The sequence below is a fragment of the Caloenas nicobarica genome, chromosome 4 (assembly GCF_036013445.1).
Source record: "Caloenas nicobarica isolate bCalNic1 chromosome 4, bCalNic1.hap1, whole genome shotgun sequence".
In the NCBI taxonomy this organism is placed as follows: domain Eukaryota; kingdom Metazoa; phylum Chordata; class Aves; order Columbiformes; family Columbidae; genus Caloenas; species Caloenas nicobarica.
Genome location: NC_088248.1, coordinates 27,404,701 through 27,421,760, shown reverse-complemented (window position 1 = coordinate 27,421,760; position 17,060 = coordinate 27,404,701). Strand labels below are relative to the sequence as shown.

General features: G+C 38.7%; 1 protein-coding gene across 6 annotated transcripts in view; it reads right to left on the bottom strand.

The window, feature by feature from the left end:
* Nucleotides 1-17,060, bottom strand: part of ANKRD17 (ankyrin repeat domain 17) — a 97,288-nt gene that overhangs the window by 37,170 nt on the left and 43,058 nt on the right. For all 6 annotated transcript variants that reach the window (XM_065634809.1, XM_065634812.1, XM_065634810.1 and 3 more), the window contains exons 2-11: nucleotides 14,705-14,855; nucleotides 13,938-14,094; nucleotides 11,458-11,605; nucleotides 11,026-11,173; nucleotides 9,709-9,942; nucleotides 7,677-7,771; nucleotides 2,271-2,508; nucleotides 1,676-1,867; nucleotides 1,112-1,221; nucleotides 207-294 (exon numbers count right to left, since the gene is read on the bottom strand). In XM_065634809.1, the coding sequence (XP_065490881.1) occupies nucleotides 207-294; nucleotides 1,112-1,221; nucleotides 1,676-1,867; nucleotides 2,271-2,508; nucleotides 7,677-7,771; nucleotides 9,709-9,942; nucleotides 11,026-11,173; nucleotides 11,458-11,605; nucleotides 13,938-14,094; nucleotides 14,705-14,855 (1,561 nt within the window). The remainder of the gene's footprint in view (nucleotides 1-206; nucleotides 295-1,111; nucleotides 1,222-1,675; nucleotides 1,868-2,270; nucleotides 2,509-7,676; nucleotides 7,772-9,708; nucleotides 9,943-11,025; nucleotides 11,174-11,457; nucleotides 11,606-13,937; nucleotides 14,095-14,704; nucleotides 14,856-17,060) is intronic.

Sequence of the window (17,060 nt, the reverse complement as noted above, 5' to 3'; positions counted from 1 at the left end):
AATAGAGCTATTTTAGAAGTAGTTGCAGTTCCCACTAATCTCACCAGAATCCAGAGGTGATCATTACGTGCTTAGTTGGAAGCAATAACCTACTTAAGTTAAATTATTTGAAACAAATCCAAGGAAGTCACGTTATTAGTACTGACACATACTTTACTTCATGTATTTCTTACAGTAGGAAAACCAAAACCTCTTCACACTCTTACCTTTGCTAATCAAGAACTGAACAGTGCAAACATGACCTGCCCTCGCCGCTTTCATGAGAGGAGTTCTTCCACCTTCCGATTCATGCTCCTAGAGCAGATAAAGACAGGCTTAAAATTGAAAATTCAAAAGCAGCACATGTAAAAGGATGCAATCCTGCCTTTGTTTTTTTTGAATGGAAAGACACCAGACATGGAAGATCCCTTTTCAGTATTTTACAGTCTACAGACACCAAAATTGCAATAACGTTTCAACTGAGTGTCTCCGGCAGATAGATGAGAGTATCTACCCACCTTTTACAGGTATGAGACAAGAAGCATTCAAGCATATGGTGGGAACTATAGTTAAACAAAATGCATTCTGCCATGCTTAACTTCACTTTTTGATAACATACTGACATACAACCCTACTGAAACGTAAAAATGTATTTACTTCTATCATCTTTCTTCCATTACAGTACACAATATAGATCACATCAGAACTATCAACTGTTTGCTGCTTAAGGAACCAAAATTTGCAGGTCTAAGTATTAACCCATAATCAGACCAACATTTCCAAGCTGAATACCATTCAGGACTGCACATGACAAAAGAAAAAAAAAATCCTCTATTTTTCTGTACAAGAAATCTTGAATGGCTTGGGAATGCTTTATATATCAACCACCCAAGTCCTGCATCTGACTTGAGCACATTCAGGTAATTTAACAGCCTAAAATCCATTAGAAAAGCATCACTAATTCTCAGTTAAAAGGAAAAGGCTAAAGGATAATTTGAATACAACTATAACAATTAACAGCCAATGCAGTAAATTTACAGCAATGAACACAGGACCAAAAAACCCCACAAACCAAAACACACATGCATCATTTTATTTCCTAACTATATTTTTTAAGAAGGTAATGGCTTACCAGATCTGCACCTGCCTGAAGTAAGACATCTGCTACATCAGTATGGCCATTTTCACAGGCATATGTCAGTGCTGTGTCACCTGTTGCTGTTGTTGCATGCACATTAGCCCCTGAAGTAGTAGTAATGAGCATGTAAGGTTTATGGAGTTCATTACAGAAAATATGCAAGTTTCTTCATAATCTTTACCAGATCAGATAAAAAACTTTTAATTTCCCCCTTGCAACCCAACATCTATGAAACTGGTAAGTTAAATCTAAAGGAATAACAAATAAACTAAACTCACAAAACACTAAAACAAAACAAACAAAAAAATCCAACCAACAAAAAAACCCACAACCACCACACAGAACACACCTGGAACTTCAGTTCCAAAGGAGTTTATATCAACTCAATCTTCAAAAGCTTAATTAAGGTCTAACTAGTAAATTACTTAAGGTTCCACGAACCTTTGCAGTCAACTTCAAGAAGCTGCTAATGAACACGTAATGAATATGGAAAAAGATATTTTTTTCCTTAAGATTACATTAAGTCTTGACAAAACAGTTAACAAAATTACTCCATACCTGCAGCTAGTAAATATTTAACTAGCTCCAAATGACCCTCCTGAGCAGCCTCCATCAAAGGTGTGGAACAACCAAGTTCTATGTCAGCTCCTGCTTTAATAAGAAAATCTGCAACCTCCAAAAAACCTCCACAGCAAGCCAGAGTTAATGCAGTTTCTTGCGTCTCCTCTGTTTGAGCATTGATGTTTGCTCCTTCAAAAAAAAAACACAAAGCACCAAAACCACACATATATCAGCCTTCCAATACCTAAGGGGGGCCTACAAGAGAGTAGAGAGGAACAAGGGCATGTAGTGATAGGACAAGGGGTAATGGCTTTAAATTGAAAGATCGTAGATTTAGACCAGATCTAAGGAAGAAATTCTTCACCTTGAGGGTGGTGAGGCACTTCAACAGGCTGCCCAGAGAAGCTGTGGATGCCCCATTCCTGGAAGTGTTCAAGGCCAGGCTGGACAGAGCTTTGAGCGACCTGGTCTAGTGGAAGGTATCCATGCCCATGGCAGGGGGTTGGAACTAGATGAGCTTTAAGGTCCTTCCAACCCAAAGTATTCTATGATTCTAAGAATTATAGTCCACAGAAAGCAGCCCTATAGTTACCTTGACCAAGTAACAGCGCCACCATCTCTTCATGGCCTTCTCTAGCTGCTTCCATTAGTGGTGTGTATCCTTCATCGTTTACCTCTTCCAAGTTAGCTCCACGTTCAATTAACAAAGCTGCCAGTTCGACATGCCCACCACATGCTGCCAAGGTCAACGGAGACTCAAAAGAGTCAGCAGGCATGTTTACCTGAGCTCCGCTGTCCAGAAGTAATCTTGCCACTTCCACATGGCCATCCTAGGAATTCAAAAAACCAAGATCCAAAGACAGTCAACATATAAAAATTGCTGTTCTTCTCCAAAGCTTTAAGTAGTCACCCAGTCAAATTCCACCAGAAATCACAGGAAGCAACGAGTAAGCAAGTCCAAAAATACAATGAAACTTGCTTAATCTTTTTCCTAAGTATTAGGATAAAGGGTAAAAGTCTAGTATTGAATAGACACCTGAAGAAACTTCAGGAATGTTTTACTGAATATGGTCAATTTAAAACTGAAATATTGTGAACCACTAATCAAACTCTCCTGCCTATGGTGTAAGTAACAAGCTAGTCAACTTCTTCATACCAGGCTCAAGTTCAAGTGTTTGGGACCAACTTAGGTTTTTTATTTTTTTCCCCATGACTAACAGTTAAGAAAGAGCTCAACACTACTTTAGAAGCTTGCCTCCTCCACAAGAACAGTACCAAATCCCTCTAACACCCATTCCTCTAACATCCCTCTTCGTTCGAGACTGTAGACACAGAACAGTAGAGCACCAGGTTAACCAAAGAAAACAAATTAAAAAAAAAAAAAAAGCGCTACCACTCGAATGTCTTTCTTCTTGTGTTCTTCCAACGAATTCACGACTAACAACACAAGTACTCTAAAAGATACAGGCATATTAAAAGAACTTAAATCAATTAAAAAAAAGGGCAAACCCCTTTTTTCTAGGACATACAAACAGGTTTTGATATTCTTTCCAAAACTGCAAAACCTTTACATTATCATTATGTCACTCAGTGCACTCAAAGAGGGTAATGTTGTGTGTTTTTGTCTTTTTTTTTTAAAAAAAACCATTCAGAATGCAGTTCATTATTAGTTTTAAAAATGACACGAGTCAGGCATATAGTTCACCCTGATGTCCATGCAGACTGTTAGTCTTTCACAGTATGTACGTTACATATTACCAGCTTTTGAGGAAGGAAGCAGAAGAGAGGATGGGGTTTAGAAGTTTAACAATTTTGCTTCCTTCCATTCTTAAAAAGTTGTGCACTACTACATTGCTTGTCTGTTGGCTCCTGCAAAACTATTTCACCTACTGCTCCATTAAACAGCAGAGTCAAGTCTTCACTTTCTCCCTCCTTGAGAAAAGCCAAAAGAAGGCCATTTGTCTGGGCTTCCTCATACATCACAGGAGCCACCTAAACAACAGACTTCCCTTGTCAGGATTGCGGCAGGTTTTTCCAGGTACCACTGTCACACTGTCAAATTCATTTTACCACAACATAGTTTAGAAACAAAGAAAAAAAATGAGCGCATGGTCTTTGCCATGTTTTTAACATGTTAGAAATTCAGGAACTATTTGAAGTGGCTTTTCAGCTATATGTTTACACTGGAGCCCTAACAGTGACATATCCAACTGCCATTCAGTTCTGCTTTTGTTTAGACAGAGGCAGAAACCAGCTTGGTCACTGCAGTCCACCAACAGCACAAACTCTCCAAGCTGGTTCTCTCTGTGAGGAAGTGGTCATCATGCAAACTTGGAGTAACCATAATAGGGAAAGGCCTGACATACAAAACACAGGAGGGCTGCAAAGGAAAAGCAGCAGCTTACCAGGAATGGGAGGCTATCCAGAATTTGTCATTGAACAAGGTAAATACATCTTGATTTCAGGTGATCTAATAGGAGGCAGCAAATTGTAGTCATTGCCATCCTTGCCAAGGTAGAAACTACAACTCCCAAAAGCTCTTTTCTAGGCAAAATACAAAACAGCATCTGACGTTTTTAGGCTTCATTCTCTTAAGTGTTTTATGCCTCCCTCTGATATCGAGGGAGCAAAACATGGTTTTCTCTCTGAAAAGTATCTAGGACATATTATATAGGACATATCTATCTATTACATGAAATGACAATACTATTTTAGGGGAAAAAACCTCTAAGACTCCATTTTCCTCGAGGGAATGCAGAGATGGTGTCTGAAACCTCAGGCTCTGGCAAGATAGCCCACTAATCATCCCTGAGTCATGACAAGTATGGCAAACAGCAGTATAAAGGTCTGCTTCAGTTTCTTACATGGGTGAAGCGGCCTTGAGGATAACTGCCGCTGTTTAGCCACATGAGGTATTTCTACCTCTGCTTTAACAAACCTCACACTGGAGTGGTGCTGTTCAGCTCTCCTACGACAGCTTAAAAAAGCCTTGCAACTGCTATTTGATCACAAAAAGTGCAAAAGTGCACCAGGCATATTTTAAAGATCAACCATTTGCGGGCAATCACTCAGCCCTCACTGCAGAAGAGTAAGTTACTTCAGAAAGAGGAAGTGCAAACTAGACAAGTCTGCTTTTAGCTCCCACAAGGCAAGTCACATTGCCCAGCAACTCATTTCCATTAAACCAGTTTTAATGCTGCCTCTAGAAAAAAAGCCGTTAGTCAGAAGTCTTCCCGAATGCCTTTTCAGACAAGGTTTAAACAGTCTCACATGCTTGTAGGGTAAGCCACACAAAAAGTTCTGTCACATCTACTCAAGTTCAATGCTACCCTAGAGAAGGCAGTTTTCTTCTGTTACAGAAAAGCATCAAATGTTTCTGCAGAAAAGAACATACCAAGATGAGAAGCCTCTGCCCTGCTTTACAAATTGCAACAGAAGCTGCTCCCTTCTCTTAAATAAGAGTTGAAGGTAATGAGATTCTCAACTATATCACTTTTGAACAGCACTGTGGAAATTCCTACATCACAATAGTTTCCTGCAGAAATAAGAGATGCAGATTTTTTTCCCATTGCTCAGTAAATCTTTAATAAGAAAAGGATCTCAACATTTCTGCGAGTCTGATGGACTTCAGTTAGTCTGTTGGCAGAGGGAAGAGGGCAGAAGAAAGTAGCAAGGAAAAAAAGGCTTGCTCTGTGGCTCCATGAAGTAGCAGCTTTCTCTGCAAATTTCTCATCTGTGAAGACAACATCCCAATGAGGTGGCTACTGCAACATCAAACAAGTTAATCATATTGTCACCTTCCAGGGAACTCACTGCAAGGACAGCATTCTTGATATTTATATGGCTAATCTATTAAGATTTCAGATCGAGATAAACAATAGCTAAAGTCCTGTTTACCTACATATCTTTCTTTCTAATGACTTTGAGAAGTATAATGGCTTCTGCTAATGATTTCCTTATCTGAAACCATTAACTTCCTTGAATGGACACAACTGACTATTTTAGAACCGTTAAGAGTTATTTCAGGAAAGGGAAGACTAAATAAGGATTTGCAGCACTCCCCTAGGACCACAGATCCACGAGACACTACACAAGGCTTATGATGTGAAAAAAACAACCCATGATCAATCTAGTTAGAGTGGTGGGTAAGAAGGAAACCTAAAACATGAGTTTTCAGTTTTACATTGAAGTTGTATATTCAGAAGGAGGATTTGGAATATGTTGGCATAAGGCACAAACAAACTACTGATCTACCTAGCCATGCTGCAGCTATCCATCCTGAATAGCAGAGGAAACCTGCAATAAGCATTGCACAACAGCCTACCGCAATTCAGGGTAACAAAGAAAATAGGGGGATGCCTATTCCTGCTCCATTTTGTTTTGTTTTCTTTTCTCCAGTAGGAGAAGTTTCAAAACATTCTCAGTTCTGCCAACCTCTCATCAAGAGCAGCATTCATAAACTCATGGCAGTGTATTAACTTCCCTGAGAGGAGGTATCAAAGTCTAAAAAATTCCTGGAGGACACATAAAGGGAATAAATGGGCACATTTACTCCATCATCAAAAAAAAATCTCCAAAGGAAAAGGCCAAAGCAATTGAATCCTCTTACCTCAGGTATACGTAGGAAATAGATTTCAAGTAAGATACATGCATTCAAGATGATGCAGATACAGAATCATAGAATCACTGTGGTTGGAAAAGGCCTTTAAGATCATCGAGTCCAATCATTAACTTAACACTACAAAGTCCACCTACATTGCTGTTCAAGCCTAACAGTACTCCAAACAGACAATCCATCTGACGTCACTGATTTAGCTAGTTTTCTTTACAATGAAAGCCTGTAAGAAGCCCAAGTTTGGCATTGATTATACCATCCCAGTATGAAAAAGTACTCAAATGTAACCTTTGTGATGGAAAGTGTCATTCAAAAAATCAGATTTGTCAGAATCTCACTCATTTTTATAAAAAGGTAATGTATTTTATGCTGTCATTTTACAATTGCCTCAGATGTGCAAAGCAGTAACATGAAAGTCCTCTTATTAGTAAAGAGTTAACTATTTCCTCTACCATTTCCTAGCTGCTTCCCAGTTTCTGAACATGTGCTTTCAAGGAGCAAATGGCCATGTGAACCACACAGAAACAAGTTGCACACCGATATCTAAACACAACCACCTACACTGGCAGAGCAGAATTTCACTTACAAACCCCTTAAATGTGACATAAGTAGGTTAAATACCTCTAATATCCCCGTTATGACCATATTGACTATGTTTACTACCCATTAGAACTGTTAAAAGCATTTCAACAGCCACAGATAATCTTCTGCTTCAAGTTATTTTTTTAGAGATTCCTCTAATAAAGGATTTTACCATTTTACCAACTGGAAGTTGCTCACCCAGAACACAAAGCAAAAGAAAAAAGGTTCTGTTCAAATAACTTACTATTATTTACTTCAAGTCACAAGATCTCTTCAAGTCACTGATGTCTCTGAACTCAGGTAACAAAAATATCTGTTTCAAACCAGACTCCATGATTATCAAAGGGCAAAAATCAAGTCACATATAACAAAAGGAAAGACAGCCTACAGAAGCTGCTTTGGGACAAGTGAGCACAGCCTTGCTCACTGACTTCTGCCACTTGAGAAAAAAATGCAAGTGCGGCTGGACATTAGGAAACCTAGTTATTCAAAGGACAGGCTAATAGACCTCTCCTGCTAATGCTCACATGATGCAAGTTTTAGCTGATGTCTCCTAAGAATTCAACTACATTGTTAGCAATAGGAGAAAAGTTCAATCTTGCTGAATTAGGAAGTGCCCTTTTTCAGCCATGAAATCTCCCATGTAATTTCTTCTGCCAAAAGGCCATCAAGTACAGTACCAAAACATCACATGGTTATGTTCTGTACAAAAAAAGAGGCCAAAAGCAATTTCTTTGTTCATCTTCAGGAAGCAAAGAGAGAGTACAAATGCCTTGCTGCTAAAAGCCATACATATCTTACCATGCAAGCCTCCATGAGAGCAGTGTGCATTTCATCCGTCTTGTGTTCCTGGTCTGCACCAGCTTCCAGCAGAAATCGCACCATTTCCAGATGGCCTGGATGGAGAAAATATTAACAGAAACTACTTTAGCAAGTGTATTTCACAAGTCATAGAAAATGCCTAAAGTACATAATTAAGGTAACAGATAGCCATTTTACAACACACACATGTAAAATCCCATGAAACACTCTCAAAAGTCATGTTTGTGTCTATGCATTCAACACACAAAGCAGCTTAATAGTATATTTACTATAAATACAGTCCAATTCACTTATTTTCTAAAATCACATCTGCACTACATGCATTCCTTGAGGTGATATTAGAGCTGATTAGTGCACACTCCAGAAATTTTTCATGATGATTTATTATGTACAGAGATACTGGAATTTTTTCATCTACAGCATGTTGGTTTGTTGTTTTTAGAGAGGTGTGGGAGAATATTTTTTCCCCTCTTCTTGCTTGACATTAAGGATTTAGGGTTACTGTTTCCATAATTGGCATTGTAACCAGTCCCTGACCTCACATCAGCCCTCAGACCTTCACACTTCCAAGTATACTCTTACGATTCAACCATCTCTAAGAATCCTCCCAAGATAAGGACACCTAACACCTTTTGAAAGTATTTGCTCTCAAACACTCCGTTTATTTATGGCTATAGTTCACCAGATCTCATATGTGTGCCAAGTCCAGTCAACTTCACTATACAGGCAAGATCAATGCAACATCCAAGCATATAAATCCATGTCGAAGAAAAAAATTTGCTGTATCATAAGTCAGCATGACCATGGCTAAACCTTAACACCATGATTAGTACAGGTACTGCCCAATATAAGGCTACATTGCCTTTTCACCCTTCCCCCTAGATTTGGGAGAAGTCAGCGACCCTCTTGGTCCCAAAAGCCACGTGTCTTTCTACTACAGGAGGCAAGCAGCCTAATTTTAGAAGTGTATTTTTATGACCTAAACATGAGATTTGGAACAACACAGATGCACAAAGGATAGACAAAACATATATAGATAAGGGGAAAAACATAAAAGCTTGAACATCTTTGCTTCTGTTCTGTCCCATATCACAACTAACTTATCACAGACATTTAATTTTCCATCTCTCCAACCTCACTTCAGGATTCAGAGCCCAAGCACTTTTTCAGAGAGGGTATGTTTTGGGGTCTTACTTCCTTCATTCAAACACAGACTTTGCTCTGATAGCCACCACAAAATGAAATGATTATGGCTTCTGAGGGCATTTGGCAGCACTGAACCAATAATTTATCAAGGTAGGTAAAAGAAAACACACATGAAAGACTAAGGCCATCTTCTACTGAGGTGCCACAAGTACTTCTGCTGCCAACATCAATTACTCTATGATGCCGAGAATCATTCTAATAGCTCTAATAAAACAAGTCCTAAGTGACTGTAACAGCGACTCCTCAGCCGTTTGAACAGATTTGTCCTATTAATTAAACAACTTGCTTGGGTGATGCAAGATAGCTGCCTAATACTCTAAGGAAGGCAAGACAGGCCTATCACCTAAGCTCTGACACCTAAAAGACAAGGTCCTAGATACTCTGTGTTTTCCAAGTGCTAAGTTCTTTAAATTTAAGTAATTTCTGAACCTAGCAAATGCATCTTGTAAAATCTAGTTACATTATAGAAAACTTACCATACTTACTCTATGATGAAGTGTGTTATTGCCTTACCTCAAAACTCATTTAATAAAGAAAAAATCTTGTGAAGAATCGCAAAGACTCTAACAGAAGTTCTACATCCTGATAACCTGCACTCTTCACACTGATCATCATTTCATGTATGGTACCCAAACGCTGTGTGTTACCACTTTTGTCCTGGCTGTGATAGACAGTGTCTATTTCTGGCCTTTAAGTTCATTTTGTCCTAGACAGCAAGGCCAAATCAATACGTGTTTGAAAAGACCTTCCACACCTGTCACACTTTTCACACCTTTGTCAACAAGTTTGGTATTTGGTACTATACCTTTGTAGCAAGCCAGCGTAAGTGCACTCTCCTTAAATTCATTGGAATGTGTATTTATGCCTGCTCCATTTTCTAACAGCACTCTGGCCACTTCCACGTGGCCAGCACTACCAGCTTCCATCAGAGGAGTGTGACCATTTTCGTTATGGTCCTCAATGCTAGCACCTGATTCCAGCAGTACTTTCACAACATCTACGTAGCCACCAGCACAGGCATATGTAAGGGCTGTATTGCCTAAAATCAGAAGAGAAAAAGGGTTGAAAACATAACTTAAAATTTGATAGCATTTCTACATAGGGAACCTCAACTTACGCTCCATTTCATCGCTTTTACCTCCCTACCTTATGAAACAAGTTTTTTTCTCAGGCTACAGACCAAGAACTACAGGGAGAAGAAAAAAATGTAAGTAATTGCACAAAGTAGCTCAGTGCCAACAGACTGACTATCGCCATGTGCGTTAGGATTGTACTGATGCATTCCTCCTCCCATTTCTCTCCCAGCTAATCCCGGCTTCTGCCACAAAACCCCATCCCTTCTCCTGTTAATCAGGAGGGAAATAGTATGCTGTAAAAATAAAAGCTCAAAATAGGGAGCAGAAACAACTGCTGCTTCTAAAAAAATGCCCAGAGTCTTTACAAGGAGATAAACAATCTCCATGGAAAAACTACAAAAACATATCTCAACATAACAGTCAAAGACTATGCCTTTATGAAAGATATCTCGAAAAAAGTGAAAGGTCAAAGCAGTATTACTATTCAGAACTACTTCACTGAAAAAAATAAAAGTAACATCTTCAGGTATCCCAACATCCCTCATCATTCAGGGTCAGTAAACTATTTGTCAATGATTGTTGACTACACAGCATCTCTCCACTTCAATGTCACATAAACTAAGAAAATTTCCCAAAACAATTTGGTCACATCAACCCAAATGCCTACCAAAGTGCCATGGTAAAGGGGGCAGAGGAGGCAGCATCTCCTCTATTTACCATCTTCCCTTGGTTTCCTGGACCTGACACCAAATAATTTTCTATATACACAGAAACTTCTCAAACTATGCTTAAAATGCTACATGACAACAAACTCTACGTATGCAAGTATCTTTCAGATACTAATTGACCTTACCCATCTTTTACATGTCTAAAACCAACTAATATTTTACAGCTTCATAAAATACAGAAGCTAAATATTAAAACCACAACAAAGTATTCTGCATTGCTTGGCTGAGAGCCTTTCCTCCCAAATTTCTACAGCTTCCTGCACACTACATCTCTCAGGTTTTCAGTCCTTTTCAACAAGCTCTAAAACACTTATTTACCTGTTGATGACTGCGCATTCACATCAGCACCATGAGCTAGCAGCAACTTGACAATTTTGACATGTCCACCATTAGCAGCAGCCATTAAAGGTGTTATATCTCCTTTAATACCACGGTCCTCCACATTAGCATGCATTGCCAGAAGAACCTGTGAACAGAAGGGTGAGCAACAAGTGACAAAGCAAGTGACAGATCAGCATGTCAAGATGGTTAAGTGCTGCACAAAGCCCCCATCTTCACATACACACAGTTTTGTGTTACATACACTTAGAGAAAGTAAGCACAAAGAATGCATTATGAACACTCAGCTTATGTTTAAGTCTTCATTTGCCAATTAACTGACATTTTCCACTACCTTAACACTGGAAATACATTAATTCAACACTTATTTTTATACAACACGCACATAGTAAAAACAGCTAGGAAACCAACCTGTGCAAGCTCGTAATATCCTGCTGAGCAGGCTAAACAAAGGAGGCTTTCCCCTTCTTCTGTGTGCTCATTCACACTCCGTCCTTCAATTAGCAACTTCCGCACAGCATTTACATCTCCTTCTGAACAAGCCTCTGCCAAGCTGCGGCTAATAAGATAGAAAGCATTTAAAAGTGAAAATGGACTATGCTTCAAATACTTGCTCTACATGCAGAGTAAAAATCCAATATACCATGAGAATGCAGTCAACAAAAAAGAACACACTATCTAAAAACCTGCCAACTGCTAATTAAAGAGGTGCCATTTTTACACTTGAGGTTTGCCACTTCACTTTTATGAAAATTGAGTAGTGTGCCTACTCAACCACTCCTGTTACCAATTTTTAATGCCATTTTACAAGAGAAATATCTGCAGGATGACCATTAACTTTACCAAATTATGTAATACATAAAACTGAAGCAGAAAACATGTTGAGAAAAGACACCATGATGGACCTGATTTACTGCTCAACACCATACATGCAACATGGCATTATGTCATACAGAAATACAAAGACTTTTTTAGTAATAATTTAAGAATCTGAGAAGTAATAACTTTCTCTTTTGAAAGGCTTATCATATAGCACTGCAAACAAATCACTGTTGGTTTATGTTACTAATCTCTACATAATATACAGTCTATTCCTGCTTCATTGTTCCAGTTTGAAAACAAAGCTTTTGTCCTGCTCATTTTCTCAATTAAGGTTCAAAGTAAAGCAGACACTATTAGATCACAGGTAAATACAACACCATGAGTATTTCTTTCCAAATCAGCAGCCACTACTCAGACTTACATTCATGTTCTCTTTTGCCCCAGGACCAGCGGAACAGGAAATAGCCTGTTCACCTTCACAAATCTGTTTTGTTCAGTACCGTAACTGTTAACTAAGCTGAAACAAATGACCTGCATCACTGTTTTCCTATAACAAAATACATCACTTCCCATCTGTCCTGTGCTGGAAGATCCTGAATTTTTTAGTGCAGTCTGACATTTTACTTGTGACCTTAAGTCAACCAAGCAGAAAAGGGTAATTTTCTCTGGTTTGTTAAGTGTAAGTCAGAGTACTTGTGGTTCTTGTGTCATTTCATGAGTTCTTCACTTTTTTTGACAAGAACAGAATTGAATGATAAAAGGTCTACTGGAAGCCCATTTTCAATTGCTCTTATCTTCTGTTTACATTGCCTTCATTCTAAAAAAGTTATTGCTTTGTGACAACTAAAATTCAAGTCTGACATATTTCTCTATTCTGCTCCAAACAACCGGATCAATAATAATAAATCCGAGACTACCGGCCTCATCCCGCCTACTGTCCTTTGATCTCTTCTTCATTTAGGTAGTACTATCAACACAGAACTCTCTCAAAACAGAATGGAAAAATATGGTAGTTGACAGAAGACTTCTACAAACCATATTACAAACATACTACAAACAAAGAGCAGCAATTCTTAAAATACTCAAGATTTAAAAGTAGATATTTGTAAGAACTACCTACCTTATGTATTGTACCCACTATTTAATTTGTGCCGCCAGACACCATTGTAATATATGGAGAAATATTTCTCAAATACATCTGTTCACTGTATTTCCCACCTTTATTTTTATTTCCCATATCCTCTGTCCTGGTAACAACTTGGGCAACAGCTAATGTTCACAGGAAAAGTAGCTAGGTGCAAGGAGGGGCACACGCACACAAGCAGAGGCAATACCAAACAATTTTGCTGCTCTTCACATGTCCTGATCAATACACCAAGAAATGTTTCTTTCAAGTTACTCAGTATTCAAGGAGCAAACTGCGAACTAGCACAGCAGCACTTAAGTTGTTTCTGCTAACACTGTGTTTCTGTTGTTTCAAAGCTTAATGACAACCTAGAAGAGAACCTTCTTTTTTGTTCCCACAGACATCCCAGTAAGACCAAAAGTAGTAAAAATAAAGCCAGAAAGTCCAGTTAAAAAGTAACAACTCTCTGGCTGAGGCTCTGTCCAAGCTCCCACCTAACCCAGGAAAGCTGCAGACCACTGTGAGGGCTCAAGTCCCTCAAGAATGTTTTCTTTCCTCAATAAAAAAAGTCACTCTGAAGTTCTCTGAAACTTTTTTTTAGTTCCAAAGCTAGTTTCATGCTATCACTGAATGACCCATTTTGGGATTTGCTATTTTTTCATACAGTTCCAAGTCACAGACTGTTTAATAGAGTTTAGAAAGTTTCTATAGTTTGCCAAGTTAAATTACTTGGAGCACAATTTCTGAATAGTAAGCAATATTAATTACTTCACTTCCCATTTCAAGACCCAACAGTCCAGGAATATTTAGGAAGGCAATCACTGGTGATAACCTGGTACTAATTCCACTTGAGTAAGAGTTTCATCGTCCTGTAATCAAAAGTGATAAACTGCCCAACAAGTGGCAAATGACTGGAAAAAATTCAATTTAAATTTCTGCTTACTTGTCCGCCTGCCCTGCATTTGCTGTGCTTTCTGCTCTCATCCGGGTAAGTGCAGCAGCAGCTTCATCCAATGCGCAACTGACCGAAGAAGTCAGTCTGCGAAGCACCTCAGGATCTGCGAATGCTTTACCATCAGCTGTAGACAGCTTACCTATTCCTTTCATTCCAAATTACAACAAATTGGTATGCGTGCCAGAAAAGGAGAAAACAGAGAAGTTGAAATTAAGCCTATGAGATCTGTTGGCAGAAACATTCCAAGAGTAATAAACTACAGCTTCCAAACCAAAGGGATTGACTCTTTACAACACTAACTTAAAAACTGTACTGAAATGTGATGCACATGAATGAAATCCTCCAATCCACAGAAGGCATTGTTTTTCAACTATTGACAGCTATTTCATACATGCAACTAGCAAAGCTTTTTATACAGCAATTGTTATAAAACAAAGTCTCATTGAGCAACTGAGTCTTTCACATAAGGCTGACAGCCAGGGTAAGGTGTCCATTTTTACTCATGCTTTTAGAAATCTAATAGATGGAATCTGATTAGAAGCATGGCCTTCACATGAAACTCTGATTTTCCAAAATTCGAAATGCTTTAAATTAATTTCTCTCTTCAATGACTTGCACAACCTTGACAAGTTCACACCACCTTAAATTCTGCATTTATATTGTGTTCTTATGGATTAGACTTAAGCAAGCAGTTCCAGTATGGTCTTATGTGTAAGGGCTTCAGGATTAAACCTGTATAGGACACAAGGACTTACCTGCAGCTTCAAGTAATGCTTCTAATCTTGCCTGGGTTTCTGGATCTACTGTTCTCAGGTCAGTGCCATCAGTACTTGACAAAAGCAATTTAGAAGCCGTTTCCAACATAGGGTTTTCAAGATCATCCTGATCTAAGATAAATGATTCCACCTGAAAAACAACAGATCTGGTTTAAGAGTAAGTGACCAAAGTATACTTAAAATGCAAAAAACCCATAGTTGCATTTGCCTTTATAGTACTTTATTAGCTGAACTATCCTCAGTTGACACAAGGTGGTATTATTTCACCAATGAAAGCAATGAGGCACCTCAAAACCACATATAAAGAATGTACCTTTTATCATCTTGTCCATTTGCTCTGAGAGTATAAGCCACATGTTGTACTAGAAAAGTTTAAGATTGATTTCACATCTCCACACTGCACTCTACAATTTTCAAGTTCAAGTTCACACAGGGAGGGAAAAGTGAAATAGATATCTCTCCAGAAGGCCTAAAGGTAGTAGCTGCTATGAGTTTCTATGCAAGCCATTTGGTTTGGATTTGTTTCTTTTTTTCTTCCCAAAAGCATTAAAAAAATATATATATATATCTAACAAAGAAAGAATTTTCTATTTCACACAGCCCAGTCATCTTTCAAAGGAATAACCTGCCCTCAAATGGCATTCAACCCTAACAAAATCCACAAAGAGAAAAAACCTTAGTCATCACTACTACTGTGTCAACTGTTTTCTTCTGACTTGCAGACAAATTCTCTGCTGTTTTGCTTCTTTCAGGTCTGATGTCTCCTAATCCAAGTTTAAAAAAAAAAAAGGACCAGCAACATGTTCCAGGTATGATCAACTCATATCCAACATATAAGGGTTTCACAGAAACTTTCTCAAGAAAACACTTATTTAAAACATTACCAACAGATTTTGCAACCCATTAGATCTGCTTTTTCCAGAAAACAGATACCAAGTGGTCTTAGTTCTTTTCAAGTTCCTATTGCCCTGTGTTCTCCATTTTCTGTGGTTGTGAAACACATAGCAATTAAGGAAGAGAGCAATATTTTAGAGAGAAAAGCCCTTAATACACATTTGTTTTGTACTGCCTGTCAAAGGAAGACTGGGTCTAGCAGTTTAGAAAAGACACTCCTTTGAGAGTTCCATAAACATACCCTTAAGTCTATGACTTAGCCATCGAACCATTTATTAGATTATAAAGATGAAGTCTAAACACCCCCTCATAAAGCTCTAACATCCTCAAAGATCTACATCTTCAAAAATCAAATAAATAAATAAAAAATCAAACATGGCAATATAAATCTAAATTCAAGACTGCTAGACAAACAAATCACATGCCAGACACCCCTACAACGTGATTAATACAGTTTATGAAGACAGAAATACTATTTAAGATTGATGTGTGTCTCCAAAGTTTAAAAGCAATCTCATGAGTTCAGATTCTTGCACATAAATGCCCTAAGAATCTAAATGGGCAGACAAACCCAAAGAGTGACCAGTTCATCTCAGGACTCATGAAAGGTCTCTCTCCATCCTACCATCTACTCTCATCAGAAGTGAAGAACTCACAAAACTACTTTCCCTTCTACAGTCTGCCTGCAGCTCAAAACTTACTAGGATATAGGACTACCACATAGCTTGAACCTAAACATCTTGTTTGTTGAGGAAGATAGGGCAAGAACTACTTTCAAGATTGCTTCAAGTTTATCAATTGAACAATACTACTCGGGGGGGGGGGGGGGGGAATCTCCTTTCAGATAGCTTTTGGTAATATACAAGTATATATTTCAAGGGCATCTTTGAAGCCTCTTGGCCCTCCTTCTTCAAACCTAGGAACACAGCAAACTCAAGTGGATGACTTCTAACTTCTGATGAAAGTGGCTTTCAAGTCAACAACTACTGACACCAGGACAGTCCTGCAGTGTTTGATATTCCTCCTCAGCACTACTTTTTCCAAGTGATGCTCATACAGGCTAGAGTTTTCCAGTTTAGCAAACTGGTGAAGGCAACTCCTAGTTTCCTCCCCAGTCCTAAGGAACAATTCACTCCTGCCTTGCCACAGACCTTGGCTAGTTGCTGCCAGCTCTGCTCCAGGCATCTATGACATCAGGTTTAGGTCATCTCAGGACTAGCCATCTGTCTTCCTCCAGAGGCCTAAGCCTGCTGCAGCAAGAGAAAGGAACCACACTGCTGGTTCAGGAGTCAACTGACAGATTTCACCACTGGAAATGCAAACTATTGAACAGTTGGAAGTATCTTCTTGGCTCACTCAACTCATACAAAATCCCTACTACTTAGACTAACTAAAAAACCTCATCTGAGTGAGATATTTAACAGCTGGTCACAGTTCATCC